The sequence below is a fragment of the Talaromyces amestolkiae genome (genome assembly GCF_001896365.1).
Source record: "Talaromyces amestolkiae strain CIB chromosome Unknown scaffold6.1, whole genome shotgun sequence".
Taxonomy (NCBI): Eukaryota; Fungi; Ascomycota; class Eurotiomycetes; order Eurotiales; family Trichocomaceae; genus Talaromyces; species Talaromyces amestolkiae.
The window spans coordinates 748342-766359 of record NW_024468042.1 but is presented as its reverse complement, the minus strand read 5'-3'; the positions used below and the strand labels follow the sequence as shown (position 1 = coordinate 766359).

Sequence of the window (18018 nt, the reverse complement as noted above, 5' to 3'; positions counted from 1 at the left end):
AGTATCGCTAAGTGGAAACAGTAACAATGAACAATAACAAGCCCAAAGCCTCGTATGCTATGCGTGTGAAGTAGATGAAGTACGTCTGAGACTATCGCGACGTTAGCACCGGAAAGAGTGGACCTCGACTGCGCCGGGAAATTATTACTCCGACCAAGGGAATGAGCTTAATTATTTTTTGGCGGGGAGCGGGGATCTTTCGATTCCGGTCCTACAACCACAAGAATCAAGTCAAAATGCTGTACCTCGTTGGTCTCGGTCTCGCAGACGAAAAAGACATAACAGTCCGCGGACTGGAGGTTGTCAAGTCCGCTTCGAGGGTCTATCTCGAAGCTTATACGAGTATCTTGCTGGTCGAGAAGGAGAAGCTAGTGAATTATCCTCACCTTGATCACTGAGCAGAGCAATGGCTAACGGTTTGATCAATTAGTAGGAAGCGTACTATGGCCGTCCTGTGATTGTCGCAGACCGTGAACTCGTCGAGACGGGCAGCGACGATATTCTCGAAAATGCCAAAGAGGTCGATGTTGCGTTTTTAGTTGTCGGGGATCCATTTGGGTATTTCCCTTCCATTATACTCAATGGTTTTGTATCCTTTCTCATAGTATTCTAGAGCAACGACACACACAGACCTCGTCCTCCGAGCCCGCGAACTCGGCATTCCCACCAAAACCATCCCTAACGCCTCCATCATGTCCGCCATCGGCTGCACAGGCCTACAACTCTACAACTTTGGTCAGACCGTCAGCATGGTCTTCTTCACCGAAACCTGGAAACCATCCTCGTACTACGACCGCGTCAAAGAAAATGCGCAGCTGGGACTGCACACTCTCGTTCTGCTAGACATCAAAGTCAAAGAACAATCGCTCGAAAACATGGCGCGCGGACGAAAGATTTACGAACCGCCGCGATACATGACTGTTGCGCAGTGCGCGAGTCAGATGCTGGAGACTGAAGAGGAGAGACAGGAGGGTGTCTATGGACCTGATAGTCTTGCCATTGGCGCTGCGCGTGTGGGAGCTCCCGATCAGAAACTCGTCGCGGGAACATTGAAGGAGTTGACGGAAGTGGATATGGGAAAACCGCTTCATAGTTTGGTGTTGCTCGGTAAAAGAGCGCATGATCTAGAGAGGGATTACATTGAGCAGTTTGCGGTTGATAAGGAGACGTTCAATGCTGCGTGGAAAAAGGGATATAGCCAGGCTTAGATGATCTAGCTATAAATCTCTTTCAATCGTTTCGTGTATATAATTCTACGATACTGTCTTTGCAGCTCCGAAAATGGTGTGAACTAGTAGTATTCGACTAAAAATAAYCMAAGCCACTAGACTTGTAATAACCAACGCCAAACTCCCACCATGCCTTATCCATGCTTTTCATAAACGCAATATATACGAGGTATGAACAGCCTCCGAATGAAATTGACACTCTCTGGAACCGTTCGTCATGGAATACGATCACTCCAATTTGTCCAGATGCTCCAACCTCGTCAACACAACCTGCTTACTCGTCTCCTCGATCTCTCCCGCGAGAAACACCTCGTCCAGAATCGCATACACCTATCCATCGCCTAGATCAGCCCACATCCTCCCATCGCTCCCTGGAGTAGAAGATTGAATACCTTGTAAAAATTAAATACCAAATCCAACTCACACACATTTCCAAAGAACTGATCTAGCACTTCTACAAAGAAATGAATCGCCTCTAGATATGCCAACTCATTATCATTCGCGTCGACGCAGACACAGAAAAACAGTCCGGCGTAGCGGCGGTAGACGATTTTGGTGCTGCGTTTGAATTCGACGAAGTTTGATTGGTATTTCTGGTCGCGGGGGGCGACGAGGCGGTGGACCTAATTTGTCAGGTATTAGTTGAGGGTTCAAAGGTATTCGAGTATGATGTTTGATGGAGAAGATGACAAAGGAATGGGTGCACACCTCGCCTTTGAGTTTTACTTTCTCATCGTCCTGTTATTGAGTCAGTGCTGGCAATTAATATAGCTTGAGGAATGGACATACACTATATGGAGCGTACCACTTCGCCAATCTCGTCTTGCCTCTATTGCCATGTCAGTTCTCAGTTCCCGCGCATCCCCCTGGAATTCGTCGGGTCGGACTCACTGCCGATTCTGAATGAGTATAAACGAGAGCACCATCCCGTGTATTTTGTGGTAGGAACAGCTCGGGCGCTGCTCGACTACCGATCACAACTTGATATCTTCAAAGTTGATTAACTCGAGCAGACTTATAGGGTGAAGCTAAGTAGGGAAACACCGTAAATGCGGCGGGCATATTATACTGCCATCTGTCACCGCTTGGTGATTGCCCGCATCGACCAATTATCGTGAGCCCTCGGAGAACAGTGAGGTTTGTTTACTTTAGTCTCTTGGTGAAGTTACGGAGGGTGATACACAATTGGGGCGGAAATACATGCAATTCTCCCCATGCGATGAATGAGTATATAGTAGAGCTTTAGCTCGTACTTTCAATCAATTCGGTTGTCGTACAAGATCCCCGCACAGCACCATCAGGTGGATCTACATCACATCGCATCTCCCCAATTCAGTACTCGATGCCTCCAGATCCACCAGAGTGAAGACAAACCACTATAGCGCGAGTGAACATGCCCGTCTACAAAATCCATGGCTTCCGCTGGCCCCGCGGCGGCATCCCCAGTATTCGCGTCTTCATAGTGCTCGAAAACCTCGACGATGCCTCTGCCGAATACATCCAAAACAAACGCACCTCCTCTCTAATTCTCGGCGCAATTCACAAAAACCATCCCAACGCTTCTAGACACTTACCAAACTTGCAGCTGATAGAGCAATACGACCCGCTCGATATGACGGATTCGGCAGTGAGTCAACCGCACGCCTTTGTCGCGGATAGTGTGACTATATTACCGGATACGGCGCGGCCGGTGAAAGGGTTGAGTGTGGAGATTGATCAGCGGTTTTTGGATGATGCCATTTCGTCCGAGGCGCGACAGACGCTTGCTGAGATTAGAGATGCGGTTGCGCCGGGCGAGAAGATTGGGTGGTGGATTGTGTATAATGGGGATCCGGAGAGGTATTATCCTGGTATGGAGGAGGATGAACTTATGGATGATGAGGAGAGCGTTGGTGCTAGTGCTGGCCCAGGTGGAGATGATAGAATCAGTTTCCAAAGTAGAGAGACGGCGCCGTCGTCTGTGGCTGCTTCGACGCCTGTTTCGGTGCCTGAGATTCCGGTTTGTGTTCATTCTTTCTTGAAGGTTGGGGTTTCTTGCTGACTTTAATAGGCTGAGAAGTCACCGGCTCCTGGGTTGAAGAAGAAGAGATCGTTTTGGCGGCGCAAATGATGACAGATTCTGGCTGAAGAATGGCTTGACAATACGAGCATAGCTTACGAGTAATGATAGATGAAGCGATGATACATAATCTTTTAGGACTGATAGTTTACAGACGATAACTTGAAACTGAGTCATTATAGTCATTCGTGATATGGTATATATACAACATGAAATGATAGACAGTTGTGTTTCCAGCGCATCCAGATCTACCTTTTCAACGCAGCAAACCTCTTCGACAACTCATCCACATTCGGTATGCCCTTACTATCTTTTCTTTGTGGCCCACCAGGACGGGGTTTATTTCCCTCGGTCTCTCCTGGAATCCTAACCCTCGGCTCCGGATTGTCTGTAGAAGGTCCCGGCTTTGCGACACTCACAGGACTCTTCCCCGTCGCATCGTGTGTCCCAATATCTCTCGGCGGCGTGGCACGCGACAATTCATCCGTCTCAGACGCACGACGCACATTATCCGCCAGACTCTTACGCGGCGTATGCGGCGGCGCTGCTGCAACATCACCCTTATCGTCGTTGTCGTCTTTATCATCATACCCCGGCGGAGGCGACGTTTCATCCGTCGACATCATTTCCGGTACATCCCCCTCCGCCAATTCCTCCTCCTCTCCTGCAGGCCAAGCAACATTATACGCCTTTGCGATTTCACGCAAATAACTCTCTACCAACTCCGTCGAAGGCGGCTTTACGCGTAGTTTTTTAACAAGTCGTTCCGGGATCTTGATTGCGGCTTTATTGTCCTGTGCTAGAGTTGCAAATTCTTTGCCCCAGCGCTCCATGAGTAGCAGGCGCAGGGTCGTAAGTTCCTTGACTTCGCGCGGGAAGCGTGGGCAAGAGTAGAAGATTGCGACTGCGGCTTCGTCGAGGCCGACGTTTATGTAGCTGTTTGCTTCGTCGTTGAAGTCGTCGCTTTCATCCACTGCGGCTGTAGTTGTGGAGGGTTCCTGTGGTTGTTCCTGTTGCTGCGCCGGAATTGTTGCTGCTGCTGTAGTAGACGATTTATTGCTTGAGAACCACCCAAATCCGCTACTCTTCTTCGGCTCTGGCGTCGATGTTGCAGACGCACCCTTCTTCTCCAGATTCAGCCTATTGAGCTCCTCCTTCGCCTTATTCCGTGCCTCAGCACCTTTATCCGAAAACGCGAGTTGATCGAGCACCATGGTGCGCGCAAGTAGCAGTTCGCAGTACAGCTCTATCATCTCCATGACTTCGACGCCAATGTCGGTTGCGATGACATTCTCGACTCGGTAGCGCGCGGAGGCTTCGCGGCCATTTTCGAGGAGTTGGGCGAGTTCCCGGCGTTGAGCGACGGAGGATGCGGTGTCTTTTTTTTGTTGGAGGCGGAGACGGGGGATGAGGAGGCGGAGAGTTGATTGCAGTTTTGTCTGGTAATTTGTTAGCTGGTGTTGTAATTTTAGTTACATTCGTGTTTGTGTTTGTCTGTTGTCGGAAGAAGTGACGCAATTGCTGATAGGAAATGCGGGGTGAAAATAACATCTCGATGATCGAGATACACAAAAGGCGGAGAAGAACTTACTGTTTGAGCTGAAGGAGGCATCTTCAAGCTAATTTAAACTCGACAAGTATGTATATATGAGAGCGCCCGAATTGAAGATGTTGTTAATGTTGGAGACTTGGGGATGTTCCTCCAAGATGAGTGGAGCCTGGAATGGCTGCCCCACTACTGAGGCATCCGTATACTCGTCCATTTACACCTACAAAATTGCATTGTATATGTCAAGATGCATGATTTTTGCATTTAGCTAGTATATTTGGATGGCTAATTTCCGCCATACAGTCTATCAAGCTTTAGCTTGTTCTCTCTTCTGCTTCGCTTTTTCGATATTTTCCAACTCTTTGTCAATCTTCTTGAAGCCCCAACTCCTCCAGAATGAGGGATACAGGAACGGACGGAGATCCTATGCATCGTTAGTATTCTCTATATCACTTTCACGCAGGCATCAGGTGGTCTTACGAATCTGTTATCGTCTGGTGAGTAGTCGTTGCAGTGTAGAGATGGTGTTAGGGTAGTCATCTTATGGCGGTTGATGGCATCTAGTAACTAATTAGCCGTATGTGCTTGATTTTCCAGTAAGGATAGAACTCACAGTAATGAAAAAAGTGCTTGACTTTTTCCCTGTGGATATGTTAGTAGAATTATCCCACAGAACATCGTTTGTAGACGACATACGCGATCTGACGAGGTTCCAAGGCTGGGCATTCATCTCCGTCTTCTCGTACTCTTTCCTCGCCCCATTCATGTACGAGTCTCTGAAACATGCCATATGGACCCAGTTTGTAGACCTTTCGTAAACGACCAAAGGTCTAAGCCGAGGCTGTTAGTCCAATACAGTTTGATATTATCAATGCAACTTACTGTCAGTTCATCATATGTCATACCCATATCAGCCTCGTCTGATTGAACGTATTTCTGTAACATGTAAGTAAGTTCTAATCCCAATCTCCGCGATATTAACTTACCTCGGTAATGGGTTCGAGCTCTGCAGTTGGAATGGCTGTCAAAAATTCATGAAGACAAGGGATGTCGTACACCCTTTCTGCCCAGGCAATAAATCGTTTGAGGTCGGATTTGTCGATACTTCCGATGGGGTTCTATTCGGTTAGTTCACATATCAAGAGCAACGCGGCTTGAGAACGTACAATATCCGCGCTTGAACAGTCATATTTTGTGAGGTAACTGGGTAAACATAGTCAGTGACCAGTTATGCAGGTGATTTCCACTGGAAAACTTGTGGCGAATGTTCTTTGAAATTGAAGGACAGAAACATACCCTCGCAAGGATTCCTAGGAACGTTAGTGGAATGAATGTGATCGCAAAGCATATTACTTACGCCGACATTGGCAGATCCAAGAACCAACAAACCTCCGCCGCCAGGACGTCCTCGTGTCGTGGGCAAGATTTGAGCAAACTCATACGCTGTTGGTTGTTAGCTTCGGTGAGGCAGTACTGAGTCCGATTAACCCACCCGTAACCATTCTAGATCGCGCTTGAATGTTCTGTAGCATAAGGTTCTCTGCTTGTGATCCTCCCTCCACTTTGAATTTCGGGTCGAATCCTAGCGTCGTTTTGATAAGAGCTTTTTGTGCATGGTAAACCTCATCAATGTCTAAGTTCACATGATAACTTCCAATAGCTTCCGACAAGTCCCTTGCTCGCTGACGAGTCTCCTTCGACGACTGCTGAGACATCCCCATGTAGATGGTGTGGAATATTTGGTTGCACAGCTCCTGTGGTGTCTCTGGCAATTTGTCCGAGTACTTTGCAAGCCGTTTAACATCTTCAATTACCTGAGCATTACCAGCCTTGACTGCTTCAATGGCAAGTCGACACATTGAAAAGACAATAGTCGCTGTGGCGCATGAATCGATACCTCCAGAAAGAGGCACCAAGTAACCTGCAACTCCGCTTCTTCGAAGGTAATCCCAAAGATAGCAACCAGAGCAGAGGGCGATTTCCTCTTCAGGTGAGTGGTAACGAGGGGTAATAGGAATGCTTGGACCACGAGTCAGGTCTAGATCGTCCTCCTCGCTGCTCAATTCGAAAGGAGTCTGGATACGCTCGTATTTGGCTTTGGACTGAGCTGCCTGGAAAGCTCTCGACATAGAACAGCGATAAGCACGGACTTCCTCAAGATCTATAGTCGCTGTCACGACTTCGACATCGTTCAAACTGAACTGTGTCCCTTGAGCTACCATTGTTCCGTTGACAATGATCTATAAAATTAGCATACAATTCATAGAATGGCAAAGAGAACATACCATAGCACAACCGTCATAGTACAACCGATCACCGTCGCATCCTTGCTGATTGGCATAGAGGTAGATACCGCCATTCTTCCTGGTTGCTTCCATAATGAGCGCTAGACGAGTTTCTAGCTTACGCAGAGTGAAGTGAGAACCACTGCTGTTGGTAATGACTTCCACTCCATCAAGACTCATCTGAGTATGTGGACTATCGGGTGTGAAGAGCTCTTCCTGTTTTGCGTTAGCTTAAGTAGATCTCGACTAGGATTTATCAAAATGCCTACACATGTTTCTGCACCAATACATGTATCCGGAGTAGATACCACTGCATCACCAAAAGTAACATGCGTTGCTCCCTGTAGACGTTGAATGCGTCGGGGAAGGTGATACTGTTCGGTAGTTCGAGGTTGGCACCATGGAGTAAAATGGCGCATCTCTCTGTAGTTGCCATCATTTGCAAGAAACATTTTGGGCCGGATCAGAAGAATCTTGCCGTTCAAGCAGATAACTCGGCAATTGTATCGAACATTGCGGTGCTGGACGGGCACTTTCAGACATTAGTCTTCACAACATCAAAACCACTTGTGCTTTCTTACTTCCAATGTCTAGCAAAATATCATTGCAGGACTCATCAGTCAAAATCCTCTCCAGCATTTCCCAGCATGCTAGAAACAAATCTTGCTCTCTATTGTCAAACTTAGTTATGTAACTTATTCGCACAGCCAACGGGAACATACAGCAAATGATCAAGACACCCATATCCACAAATTTCCAGCTCGGGTCCAACCCGTAGCTTTGCTCCTGCCGCTTTGGCCTGCTGGATACTCTCGATAATACGCTGTGTATTGCCTTCAAAGTCGAGAGCCCATCTGCGAGATGTTCAGTGTTTGCGAGATCCACATGAGGGGAAGTGACTCACTGGTTGAGGTTGCACGTCGCAACCGTTACGAAATGGCCCATTGTGCCGCACTTTGCCTCTGCTGAGGTATCTACAGTCAAATGAACGTTGATGTAGATGAAGCTGTATTCTGGAGAATGTTGCAGAGTTTCAAAGAGGGAAAGAAGCGTCGTCGTCTTATCATTTTACGTCATGTGACCCCAGCGCGGATTTATCTCCACATCCTTCCGCGTTCCCATCTTAACTTCTTCAATTGCCCATCAAAATGAGTATCAAGAAGATTTCAATGACAACGAGAAGCTTAATTGGCTGCCGCGGAATACAGGCTTTCCAATTTTCTGAAAGTCCTGTCAGGCATGGACCTCCAGCTAACCAGGCTTTCAAGGCTATATCCGCCCGACGCGTTACGAGCCTCTGATTGCTTCATCTGACATGTTCAGCTCGCCAATTCTATGGCATTTCGGGCTCTCAGTCATGATGGACGTTCTCTGTAGAGATGCATCAGATATAGCCGATATTCTCACAGACTCATTGTCACACGCGTGATATCCACACCGTCTAGTATATACTCCTCTGGGCGACCAGTTTCCCGTGGAGCAATCGTGGGGAGCAGCTTTTCCGACGAGATAACGGTCCGATAAGCCTTTATTCATGGCTTGTGGACGAGTCAGTCTGGACTGGTAGCTTTTGGACAGTGCAATCCATTTCTATTCATTACTTTTCTCGTAGTCTAGTTGCGATTTCTAAAAACAAAGCTAATGACAGACGAGAAGATTGCAAACATTGGGGCTTCAAGGTGCGTATGCTCTGTCCAGACGGATATCTATACAGCTATGTGCTATATTGAGCAACGAGGTGCGGCTGTGACCCCCAAAGGCAGCGCATTGTACGACAAGTGTCTTCATGATGCGCGTGAGAGTGTAGCAGCTGCTTCCGGCTTTTCTCTTACCTTTGAATCTGCTTTCTCGAGCACATTCTCGAGATATCTAGACGACGGGTCCGACTTACGTGCACAGGATGTAGTGTACTTCCGGTACAAAGTCAGTCTCGACCATACCCCTGCACGTGAAAAGGTCAAAGGTCTTCCCTTGCACATCCATATCGACCAATTACGCGGAGTTTTTGACTATAAGCTGATTATTTACGAAGACTTTCTCTCTTTCTCGGCATCTGGAATCTTCAGGTCTAACCTTTCAGATCAACTCGAGAAGCCGTTGCCCGAATAAAGACGGATGCCAGTGCCCAGTCGGACTTGGAGGATACAATGGGGTGCAAGACACTTGACTTAATTGAGATATACAGCTGATTGCAAAATCAAAGTCTCCAGAGGTGTGCACAGATTCTTGGTCTCAAAGAGATAAAGCTTTATTAAGGCTTGATTCACTTGTTGTTCTTTAAATCTGCCGACCTGTGTGAATACGAAGCGTGATAATGAAATGAATTTCTACTTTCTAATATCAAATCACTAATTAGGACGACATCATATTTGCCTCTTTGGTCAACAACAGCAAACAGAAGTGCTCGGCGCCTAAGTCAGCTGCATTTACAAGTCCATGGAATTTTCCGGCGACTGTAGCAGTTTGTGTGATTTTCCCTTGTTTTTTCCCAGTTTTCTCTTTTTACCTCCCACTTATTCTTGTTCTCACATCTACTCTTGAACTCACCATAACTGAACACAACCTCATCTACACTAGATCAAGCACAATGTCAACATCAAGGGCCAGACGACGTTGGCCAAAGCTGCAGGATGGTACCTTAATCACCGGTCCAAAGCTGTTTGAACTCATCCAGGACGACAACTCCGTCCCTCCTCTTTGGGATCTCAGATCGGTAATCGAGGAAGTTGAGGAGAATTTCGGGGCAGATGTTAGCGGAATCTCTGCGTACGAATGTGGGCATGCTAATCAAGTAAGTCTATAATGTTTCTCTGTGTGCAGGTAAGATACTGAAGCTGATCAACCAGGCGCTGTGGTGCGAGCTGTCTAACGGGGAAGACATTTTGGCCCGTCTCGGACACAGCGATGTCAACAAGCCAGATAGTGAGAGTGTCCCTGTGAACATTCAGCTGTCAGATGCTCGCTTCGAGGTTGCCATCCATGGATTGTTCTTACCAGGGTCCTCTGAGGTCAAAGTCGCTCCTCTATTATACCACCGAATTCCCCAGGTTGTCGCTGGTGCCCCAAGCCAGGATCCTACAGACATCCTTGGACGTCGTTTCTGCGTATTTGAAGCACCAGAAGGAAATCCAGACGCGTGGCGCCATTTTGACGCCCAGGACAAGGTATGTTAATCTATGGATTTCAGAACCATGCCTTCAAGACTTGGTGCTCATTAGATATAGATCGTCTATTTGAAGCAAGCAGCTCAGATGCGTGCCGCACTCTTCAACTTCAACCCTCCACACGCCTTCATTTCCAGATTTCTAGCAGAACGCGTCCCACACTTTTCCAGACCTATTCAATTGTCTGTACCGATCACATCTACTCGCGACTTCTGCATTGCTCTGCTCAGGGCCAAAATCGAAGCCACAATCGCAAATCTCGGAGACCCCATCGGCTGGCCTACGAGCAACAACGTGGTCGGTCCCTTCGCTATTGCCGCGAAGCAATCCCTCCTCCGTCTTTTGCCGTACCTGCTTCCCCCAGAGACTAGACATGGTACCTTCTATCGCTTCGTCGTAGATCACGGTGACTATGCCATGTGGAACATGACATCAACAGTTGACGACAATGGAAAGCCACTCATCACATCCGTATTCGGCTGGGATATGAGCTCTGTCATTCCCGCCATCTTTTCAGAGCTGAAGCTCGGCGTTGAGATTGACCTCACCGCTGACGAGTACGGCAACCCCGTCATTACCCGTCTACCTCATAACGCGTCCGCTTCGAAACGTGCTCAATACATGGCATGGTCCCGTCAATACATCACCGTACGTATCCTTCCTCCCTTATTCAATCCCCAACCCTACTAATAAGCAATATCAGGCCCTCTACACCCAAGCCCCGGACCTCGAAATCATTATGCGCGAAGGCCACGACGCTCGTTATCTCTGGTTTGCGTTACGCAACTGGCTCGGCACGCATCCAGAGATCTTTTTTGGCGAGTTGGGTCTTTGGGCTGAGAAGAAGTTGGTGCAGTTCACTACTGCTCGGGGCAATGGCACCATGAGTCCTTTTCATAGTCCTTGATTTTTGAGATTCGTATTTCGGGAGGCCCTTGGTCTCGGATTTTTCTTGAGGTAGTTGGATTTCTTTAGTGATTTGTATTATGAGCACTGCTCGATCTCAAATTCTCCATGGACCAAATTTGAATTAGTCTGTTGATTAGCAATTGGGGTGCTCCTCGGTCTCAATTTGTCATGAATGCAATTTGGATTTGAATTGATAATTAGTATTGGAAAATGCCCTCTGGTATCATATCTTCCTTGAAGACAGCTTGAAGTTGATATTATGATCAGCACTTGGAGCGCTTCTCAATCGTAGACTTTCTATGATTACCCCAAGGATATGAAATCGTGGAGAACTCACTACCAATGCATATCGTTGCAATGAGGAATGCGCGTAAGATCACATGACCGAATGCTATACTACGTAAGGTACGGGGAGATAGCGTTAGTGTTGTGGAGCTGTGCTATTTGTTTACTTTCGACGTTGGTACCGGTGCCTGACTTTTCTCCATCTCCTATCCCCGAAGTTTTTCTCTATCTCCTTCCGGTAATTCCGAATTATTGCTAGTGCTTCTGCTCTAATGTCAGTGGTATATCATTTCTGCTTCCACCTGACTCATCGCAGCAACGCCTCTTCCTCTTATTTCCCTGACATAAAGTAAAGATCTGACTGTGCTTGGTCCAAAGCACACTGGAAGCTGGCATGAAGCAGTCCAGGTCTGCCACGGCTCAATTGCATCGTTTGGCGGTTTCCTACCTCAGTCAGCCGAGAAATATCCGCACTTTTCAATCGTCGTCGCGCTTTGAAAACAAAACTGCGAAAGCCGACAGTTCGAGGCAGAGTTTTCTCAAAATGGCCGACCCGCGGACACCAATCCTCACCAAACATGCCCCAGATCCGCTCCCGGGACTGTACTCTCAAGCCATCGTCGCTAATGGCTTTGTTTTCTGCTCCGGCAACGTGGCCATGGATCCAGAGACGAACCGGATCATTGACGGGGATATTCAAGCCCATACACACCAGGTCATCAAGAATCTTTCGGCGATCCTTGACGCGGCTGGGTCTAGCATCAACCATGTCGTCAAAGTGAACATCTTCCTTGCCGATATGGGTGATTTCGCGAAAATGAACGAGGTTTATGACTTGTATTGGGGCGACATACGACCGTGCCGGACGTAGGTACCATTATTTCTTATTTCTTAATGTTGTGAGGAACGAAGATATCTGAAAAAGCTGACTCTCAATTCACAGATGTGTCTCTGTCAAGACTCTGCCATTGAATACTGATATTGAGATAGAGTGCACGGCTGTAGTCATACCAAAATAGGGGACTTCACACTTAAAGCTGAGTGCATTGCTATAGCAGAGGCTGAGGGGATAAATATGTCGGAAAGGCAGGGCATCATAGATCACAAATTGTTGTACTGCGAGTTAGACTTTTTGTTGAATGGTGTCAGATAATCTAGCTTTCCAATGAAGCCATCAAATGAAGCGATCGAATCCGAAACTGTTATGTGTAAGAGAGATGTCTCCAATTTACCCCGTGGGATAGCTCAAATACCATCCAAAACCTGCATGCCTGATTATCAATATAAAGAATGAGCCTGGAGAGAGATACATCAATCAAGAACTCATACATATATGTACACAATTTGCTAGCGAACCTATATCACAGATTTGTACAACAAGCAAGACATAGTAAAGTTCGGCTGACTATCATTCGGTGCAGCGGACCTCGTGGAATATACTCGAATTTCTTCTGGCTTTGTAGGTCGTTCAAGTGATGGTTGAGAATTGCAATTATTCCAAGTCGTACCCAGTCCATCTTGCTCTGAGCAGCATGCAGCATCCTTGCGTGGTTTGTGATCTTGCAAGTTCCTTTGTGTTATCCAGAAACGAGCCTGCACTTGCAAGATGACAATTATTGTCTTCTAATGCAATCTTAGTATCGATAACCCAATGTAATCTTATTATCAACTGCCTTATTCCCTCGGCCACGTTGTCTGACCCCCCCATAACTACACTCTAAACCACGCTTGATACATGAAGAATACTTCTATAATATACCATCACAGCCTTTCTTTACTTACTAGTATTGAATATATATTATTAATAAGCTTACAAGTATTGACTAAAGCTGATCTACGTAGAACTAAGAAAAGGCTTAAAGCATAATCTATAGAAGCAACAGGCTGCCGTAGGACTGGAGCACAATGCTCATTGGGTTTCAATTTGTGGGGAATCGCAGGCAGCGAACCGCCTCGAAGACATCAAGCATCTCCATAACTTCCGACTTATCCGAAAGGGAAAAGAGAAGGCAAGTCAAAAGATAATTAAAGCAACATCATTGATTGCCAGCTGTGAACATAGGGCCGCTCTCACCTGAATATCAACTTATGTAATCATCTATACACCCACAGACATATACGTTGGGTACCTGGGAAGATGCAGGCTCCTGAGAAGTCGTGTTCGCAGTGTCACGCTCGCAAAACGAAATGTGATCTACGCCAACCGAGATGTTCAAAATGCACAGCTAAGAACCTGTCTTGCGAATTCTACCCAAGAAGGAAACCCGGGCCTCATAAGGGCTTCAAGACTCGTGGTGAACGCCAGACTCACACCACTACCGGTATAGACTTGGACAATTCCAGCATCCTGCCACTTGGTGTGAACACGTTAGCACCCATCAGCGCCTTGGAGCTTGATTTGAGTCGCCACCTCAATACAGTCCATGATTCTGTAGAGGCAAATTTACCGCCGACTTCAGATAATTCGGTGATCTCCGACCGTCTGTTAGACCTCTATTTATCTCTCGATCTTTTCCCTCTCTTACCTCCTTTTCGACGACCCCGGCCGTTCCTTCCAGACACATCGCCTCAATTAAAGTCTGCCCTCAAGGATGCTGTCAGCGCTGTGGTATCGAACTTCACTACTGCACGCACGTGGATCATGTCCCCTGAAGACCCCAAGAAAATTGCAAATCAGTTTTATATTCAAGCGTTGTCATTTTTGAATAGCTACCTTTCGAGGCAAGACTTCCGACCGAGTCTTGACCTTATCAAATTGACATTATTGATATCGATATTCGATCAAATGTGTTCAAGCAGTTCTAATGCGTGGTACATGACAGGACTAGCTGTTCGACTTAGCTACGATATTGGACTGGACTGCGTGGATGATCCGTCATTTGGACAAGGTGGAACACTAATGTCGGACAAAGAAGAGTGTCGTTGGGTATGGTGGTGTGTTTATACATTGGACACCTACACAAGCACAACATTATTGCGGCCTTTTGCCATAACTGATGACGAGATTCGGACTGCGCTTGTTTCTAGCACCACAGATGAATTCAAATCGGGAAATGGTGGAACAAATGAGCCTCTAAGATTTGTTTCCAACGATCTTCTGGAAATTCAATCCGCTTTCCAGATGGTGGATTTCAATAATCCCGTGGGTATATTCCAGATTTATCTTTTGGCCCTGGCGCTTGGCAGATCTGTCGCCAGGTTACGTCGTTCTCTCCTTGCAGGGAAGAATGAAAATCATCGTATTGAATTGCATCAAAATGTGCTGTCTACAGTTTGGTTTTCATTACCTGAGAGCCTTTTCGATACCTGCTCATATTCTGTGAATTCACGTACAGCTGCCTTGCGCTTTGAGGTTGCATCATATCTATACATGTAAGTTTTACCATTAAAGCCCCGGGGGGCTTCTGGCCTGTTTAGAAGTCTGGCTGAATTATTATGATGCATACAGGGTTTCTACCAACCTTGTTTCGTGTCGCCTTAGTCAAAATATGAAATGTACTTCGAGTTTATCACAGTCTTACTCCCTTGGGCATACTGGTCTAGGCTTAGACATAAGCTCAGTTGAATCCTCTAATGGATGGAGTCAGTGTGTTCGTAATTCGCTCTCTGTTCTCGAATTGGTAAGGAGTCTCACGCCACAACAACTCATTATGACATCTCCATCAGTGGCTATCACCTTGTGGATTCCGACCATTGTTCTTGTTCTACACCTGCGGCACATCAAAAATAAGGACGGGAGTGTGCAAGTCGCCAGCGGCCTAGAAACATTCAAGTCAGCCCTTGGTAAATTGGCGATGGTGTGGAACGTGGCCCAGCGGGTTTTAGGTACGTAGTGAACCTTCCTTCCGGTCATGATAAAAGTCCCCGGAGATTTCTTGACCTTATCATATATTGTTTTCAAGCTAAAACTCTTTTGTCTTCGATGCGATCAGACGCAATCAAGATGTTATGCGACCGTTACGATAATATAAATACCGAAGATGACGTATGTTGTATCTTCGAAGCATACACGTCGCCCTTTATAAGTGATTGTCAGGGGAACTCTTTCATAAATATCCCTGAGCTCGTGACTCAAAAGTGTCAGGACCCTTATGATCTAGACCTTCAAGCCTGGAGCAACAGCCTTGACTCAATTTGGCCTATGTGAAGAAGCATTGTCAACGTTCCCTATGACCTTTCAAATAATCTAGAGGATGAATGAGACCTATTTCCTGTTATTAGAAGGGGTTTTTAAGAAACATGCATTAGTTTTATATAAGCTTGCCACTACGTATAGAACAGAATTTCAAAGCTATTGACCAATCTACTGTATTAAAGGGGCTTGGAGAGGTGCGAAAGCTGTTGAAGATGCTTTGTAGTGTTCTGCGTATCATTGGTGGCTGCTGGCAACATATGGAAGTTATGCAAACTGCTTTATGAAGTACTGGACCATTTACATTAGGCATTTCAAGGCTAGATTGTCAAAGAAAATCCTATTGTAATTACTCAGAAGAGTTCAAAGAGGTACCGTAATACAGAAAACCTTTGCGATAGATGAATACGTCCGACAGTGGGCCTGAACGGACTATTTGGGCATAACGCAAATACTCCGTAGACTGAATAGTCCGTCCATCTCTATCTCTGCGTCTAGTCCCGAAATGCTTGGCTAAAGCCCTAGTCTCACCGTCAGCTTCAGCTTTTAAAACCCTTGAGATGCTTGAATGTAGCACTTCGTTTATGCTCTTATCCAGAAATTGTTAGTTAGCTTTCCCTCAACTTTGAAAATCAAAAGAAAGCTTTCTGATTCCACACTTGTAACAAAGCAACACTACGCGACGCAACGCAAAATGGGGTCCTCAACTGTCGACTGCGATGTGGCTGTTATTGGTGCCGGGCCTGTAGGCCTCACTCTCGCGCTTCTCCTAAATGAACGGGGTCATAATGTCCACATTTATGATCAACACGCCGCACTTTACCCTCAACCACGCGCCGTCACCATCACTCATCAAGCTATGCGCATGTATGGTAGTCTTGGTCTACATCAGCGATTGTTTGATGAAGGTGCAGTCTACGCTGAACATGTCGCAAGTATGCAATGGGTTAATGACGATGAGGAGGTCCTTCAGGAATTCCCGTTTAATGTCAAGTCGAATTCCGGTGACTTTTTCAACTATCTTATGCACCAACCATCATTGGAGAAAGTGCTTGAAGGGGCATGCCTTGACCGTGGCGTGAAAATTTTCCGCTCATCTCGCTTTACCGCTGTAGAAAATCACGATTCACACGTTGAGATAATCATATCGAAGATGGAGACGGTAGTCAAGAACGAAATTGTCGACCACATCGAAAAGAAGGGCAAAACTTTTCGGGTGACAGCTCACTTCCTTGCAGGATGTGATGGAGCCCGTAGTGATGTACGCGAGAGTTGTGGCATCAAGCTCATTGATGCTGGAGGTCCAAGATCCACGTGGCTCATTGTCGATGTCACTCCATTCGACATCGAAGAAGCTGCCACATGGAAAGATGCAAACCAACCCAGGCAATACATCAGCCATACTAGGCCAACTACTTGCGTACCGAGCTATGCCAAATACCGCAGATGGGAGTTCATGCTTCATCCCCATGAATATGAAAGCGCAAGGCAGGCTAAATTTGTTTGGAGTCTATTAAGCAAGTTTGGGGCTACGCCAGAGAACTCACGAATTGATCGATCGGCCATCAATCAGCTAAGGGGTGGATGGGTGGACAAATTTACTCAAGGGCGAATTGTGCTTGCAGGAGACGCCGCCCACGAAACACCACCATTTCTGGGGCAGGGATTGAACTCTGGTTTACGAGATGCTAAGTCAGTCTCATGGCGATTGAGCCTCGCGTTGCAGGATCCAGCGGTACATTGGGAACATCTAGCCGAAACTTTTACAACAGAGCAGATCAGTATCGCTGAACGGCTAGTTAGACAAGCAATACAGCTGGAGAAGGTCTACACAAACACCCTTCCGATTCCAACTGGACCAGAAGGCGGAGAACTGTCTGCTCTAAAAGACAGAGCTATTGCAATCGAGACGTTGGGTGCACCTGGAATCCATGTTCCCAATGTAGGGAGGCCTCTTACACAATCCAATCCAGGCACCTTAATCATTGATGATCTCCTGAATGTTGAAAACAAAGAAGTTCGCTTATCCAGTTTGTTGAACGTGACAGAATGGATGATTGTGGAGGATGGCCCATTGACCTGGGATAACGAAGCATCATCCGTGTTGAACAAGTTCCAAGATCGTCTCGGAAAGAGACTGGTGATTGGCAAAGACTGCACAAATCCTACAGGAATCTTAACTGGATGGTTTAAGGAGAACGGGCTGGTTGCTGTTTTGATCCGTCCAGATTATTACGTCTATGGTGTAGCCAAATCGGCGTCGGAAGCGAGGGATCTACTTGGGACCGCTTTGGCTCACGTTTATCGTAACTGAATAGCGCCTGGTAGTCTCCTTTTTCTGTCTTCCTCTTTGCTCATCATGAGAGTTGGGAAATTCAAGGAACGAAGTTATTAACACACACTATA

General features: G+C 46.6%; 7 protein-coding genes across 7 annotated transcripts; 5 read left to right on the top strand and 2 right to left on the bottom strand.

Annotated features, from left to right (window-relative positions):
* Positions 1–236: 236 nt before the first annotated feature.
* On the top strand, positions 237–1208 carry BHQ10_003833 (uncharacterized protein; the record flags this gene model as incomplete). The annotated part of the gene is made up of 3 exons (XM_040876133.1): positions 237–371; positions 434–558; positions 614–1208. The coding sequence occupies 3 exons, from the start codon at positions 237–239 to the stop codon at positions 1206–1208; spliced, it is 855 nt and encodes a 284-aa protein (XP_040732337.1).
* A 249-nt stretch (positions 1209–1457) lies between these two features.
* BHQ10_003832 (uncharacterized protein) lies at positions 1458–2155 on the bottom strand (the record flags this gene model as incomplete). Its single annotated transcript, XM_040876132.1, has 5 exons — positions 1458–1559; positions 1622–1852; positions 1938–1967; positions 2019–2058; positions 2121–2155. 5 exons carry the CDS (start codon positions 2153–2155, stop codon positions 1458–1460), a joined length of 438 nt encoding a protein of 145 aa, XP_040732336.1.
* A 467-nt stretch (positions 2156–2622) lies between these two features.
* Positions 2623–3339, top strand: BHQ10_003831 (uncharacterized protein; the record flags this gene model as incomplete). Its single annotated transcript, XM_040876131.1, has 2 exons — positions 2623–3228; positions 3280–3339. 2 exons carry the CDS (start codon positions 2623–2625, stop codon positions 3337–3339), a joined length of 666 nt encoding a protein of 221 aa, XP_040732335.1.
* A 197-nt stretch (positions 3340–3536) lies between these two features.
* BHQ10_003830 (uncharacterized protein) lies at positions 3537–8067 on the bottom strand (the record flags this gene model as incomplete). The annotated part of the gene is made up of 15 exons (XM_040876130.1): positions 3537–4727; positions 5318–5397; positions 5451–5479; positions 5534–5667; positions 5720–5773; positions 5824–5955; positions 6004–6040; positions 6134–6147; positions 6195–6280; positions 6330–7077; positions 7123–7338; positions 7431–7654; positions 7704–7792; positions 7845–7976; positions 8027–8067. The coding sequence occupies 15 exons, from the start codon at positions 8065–8067 to the stop codon at positions 3537–3539; spliced, it is 3207 nt and encodes a 1068-aa protein (XP_040732334.1).
* A 1642-nt stretch (positions 8068–9709) lies between these two features.
* BHQ10_003829 (uncharacterized protein) lies at positions 9710–11193 on the top strand (the record flags this gene model as incomplete). The annotated part of the gene is made up of 4 exons (XM_040876128.1): positions 9710–9913; positions 9969–10286; positions 10347–10934; positions 10990–11193. The coding sequence occupies 4 exons, from the start codon at positions 9710–9712 to the stop codon at positions 11191–11193; spliced, it is 1314 nt and encodes a 437-aa protein (XP_040732333.1).
* Positions 11194–12024: 831 nt separating this feature from the next.
* BHQ10_003828 (uncharacterized protein) lies at positions 12025–12351 on the top strand (the record flags this gene model as incomplete). The annotated part of the gene is made up of 1 exon (XM_040876127.1): positions 12025–12351. One exon carries the CDS (start codon positions 12025–12027, stop codon positions 12349–12351), a length of 327 nt encoding a protein of 108 aa, XP_040732332.1.
* Positions 12352–16306: 3955 nt separating this feature from the next.
* BHQ10_003827 (uncharacterized protein) lies at positions 16307–17926 on the top strand (the record flags this gene model as incomplete). The annotated part of the gene is made up of 1 exon (XM_040876126.1): positions 16307–17926. The coding sequence occupies one exon, from the start codon at positions 16307–16309 to the stop codon at positions 17924–17926; it is 1620 nt and encodes a 539-aa protein (XP_040732331.1).
* Positions 17927–18018: the final 92 nt, after the last annotated feature.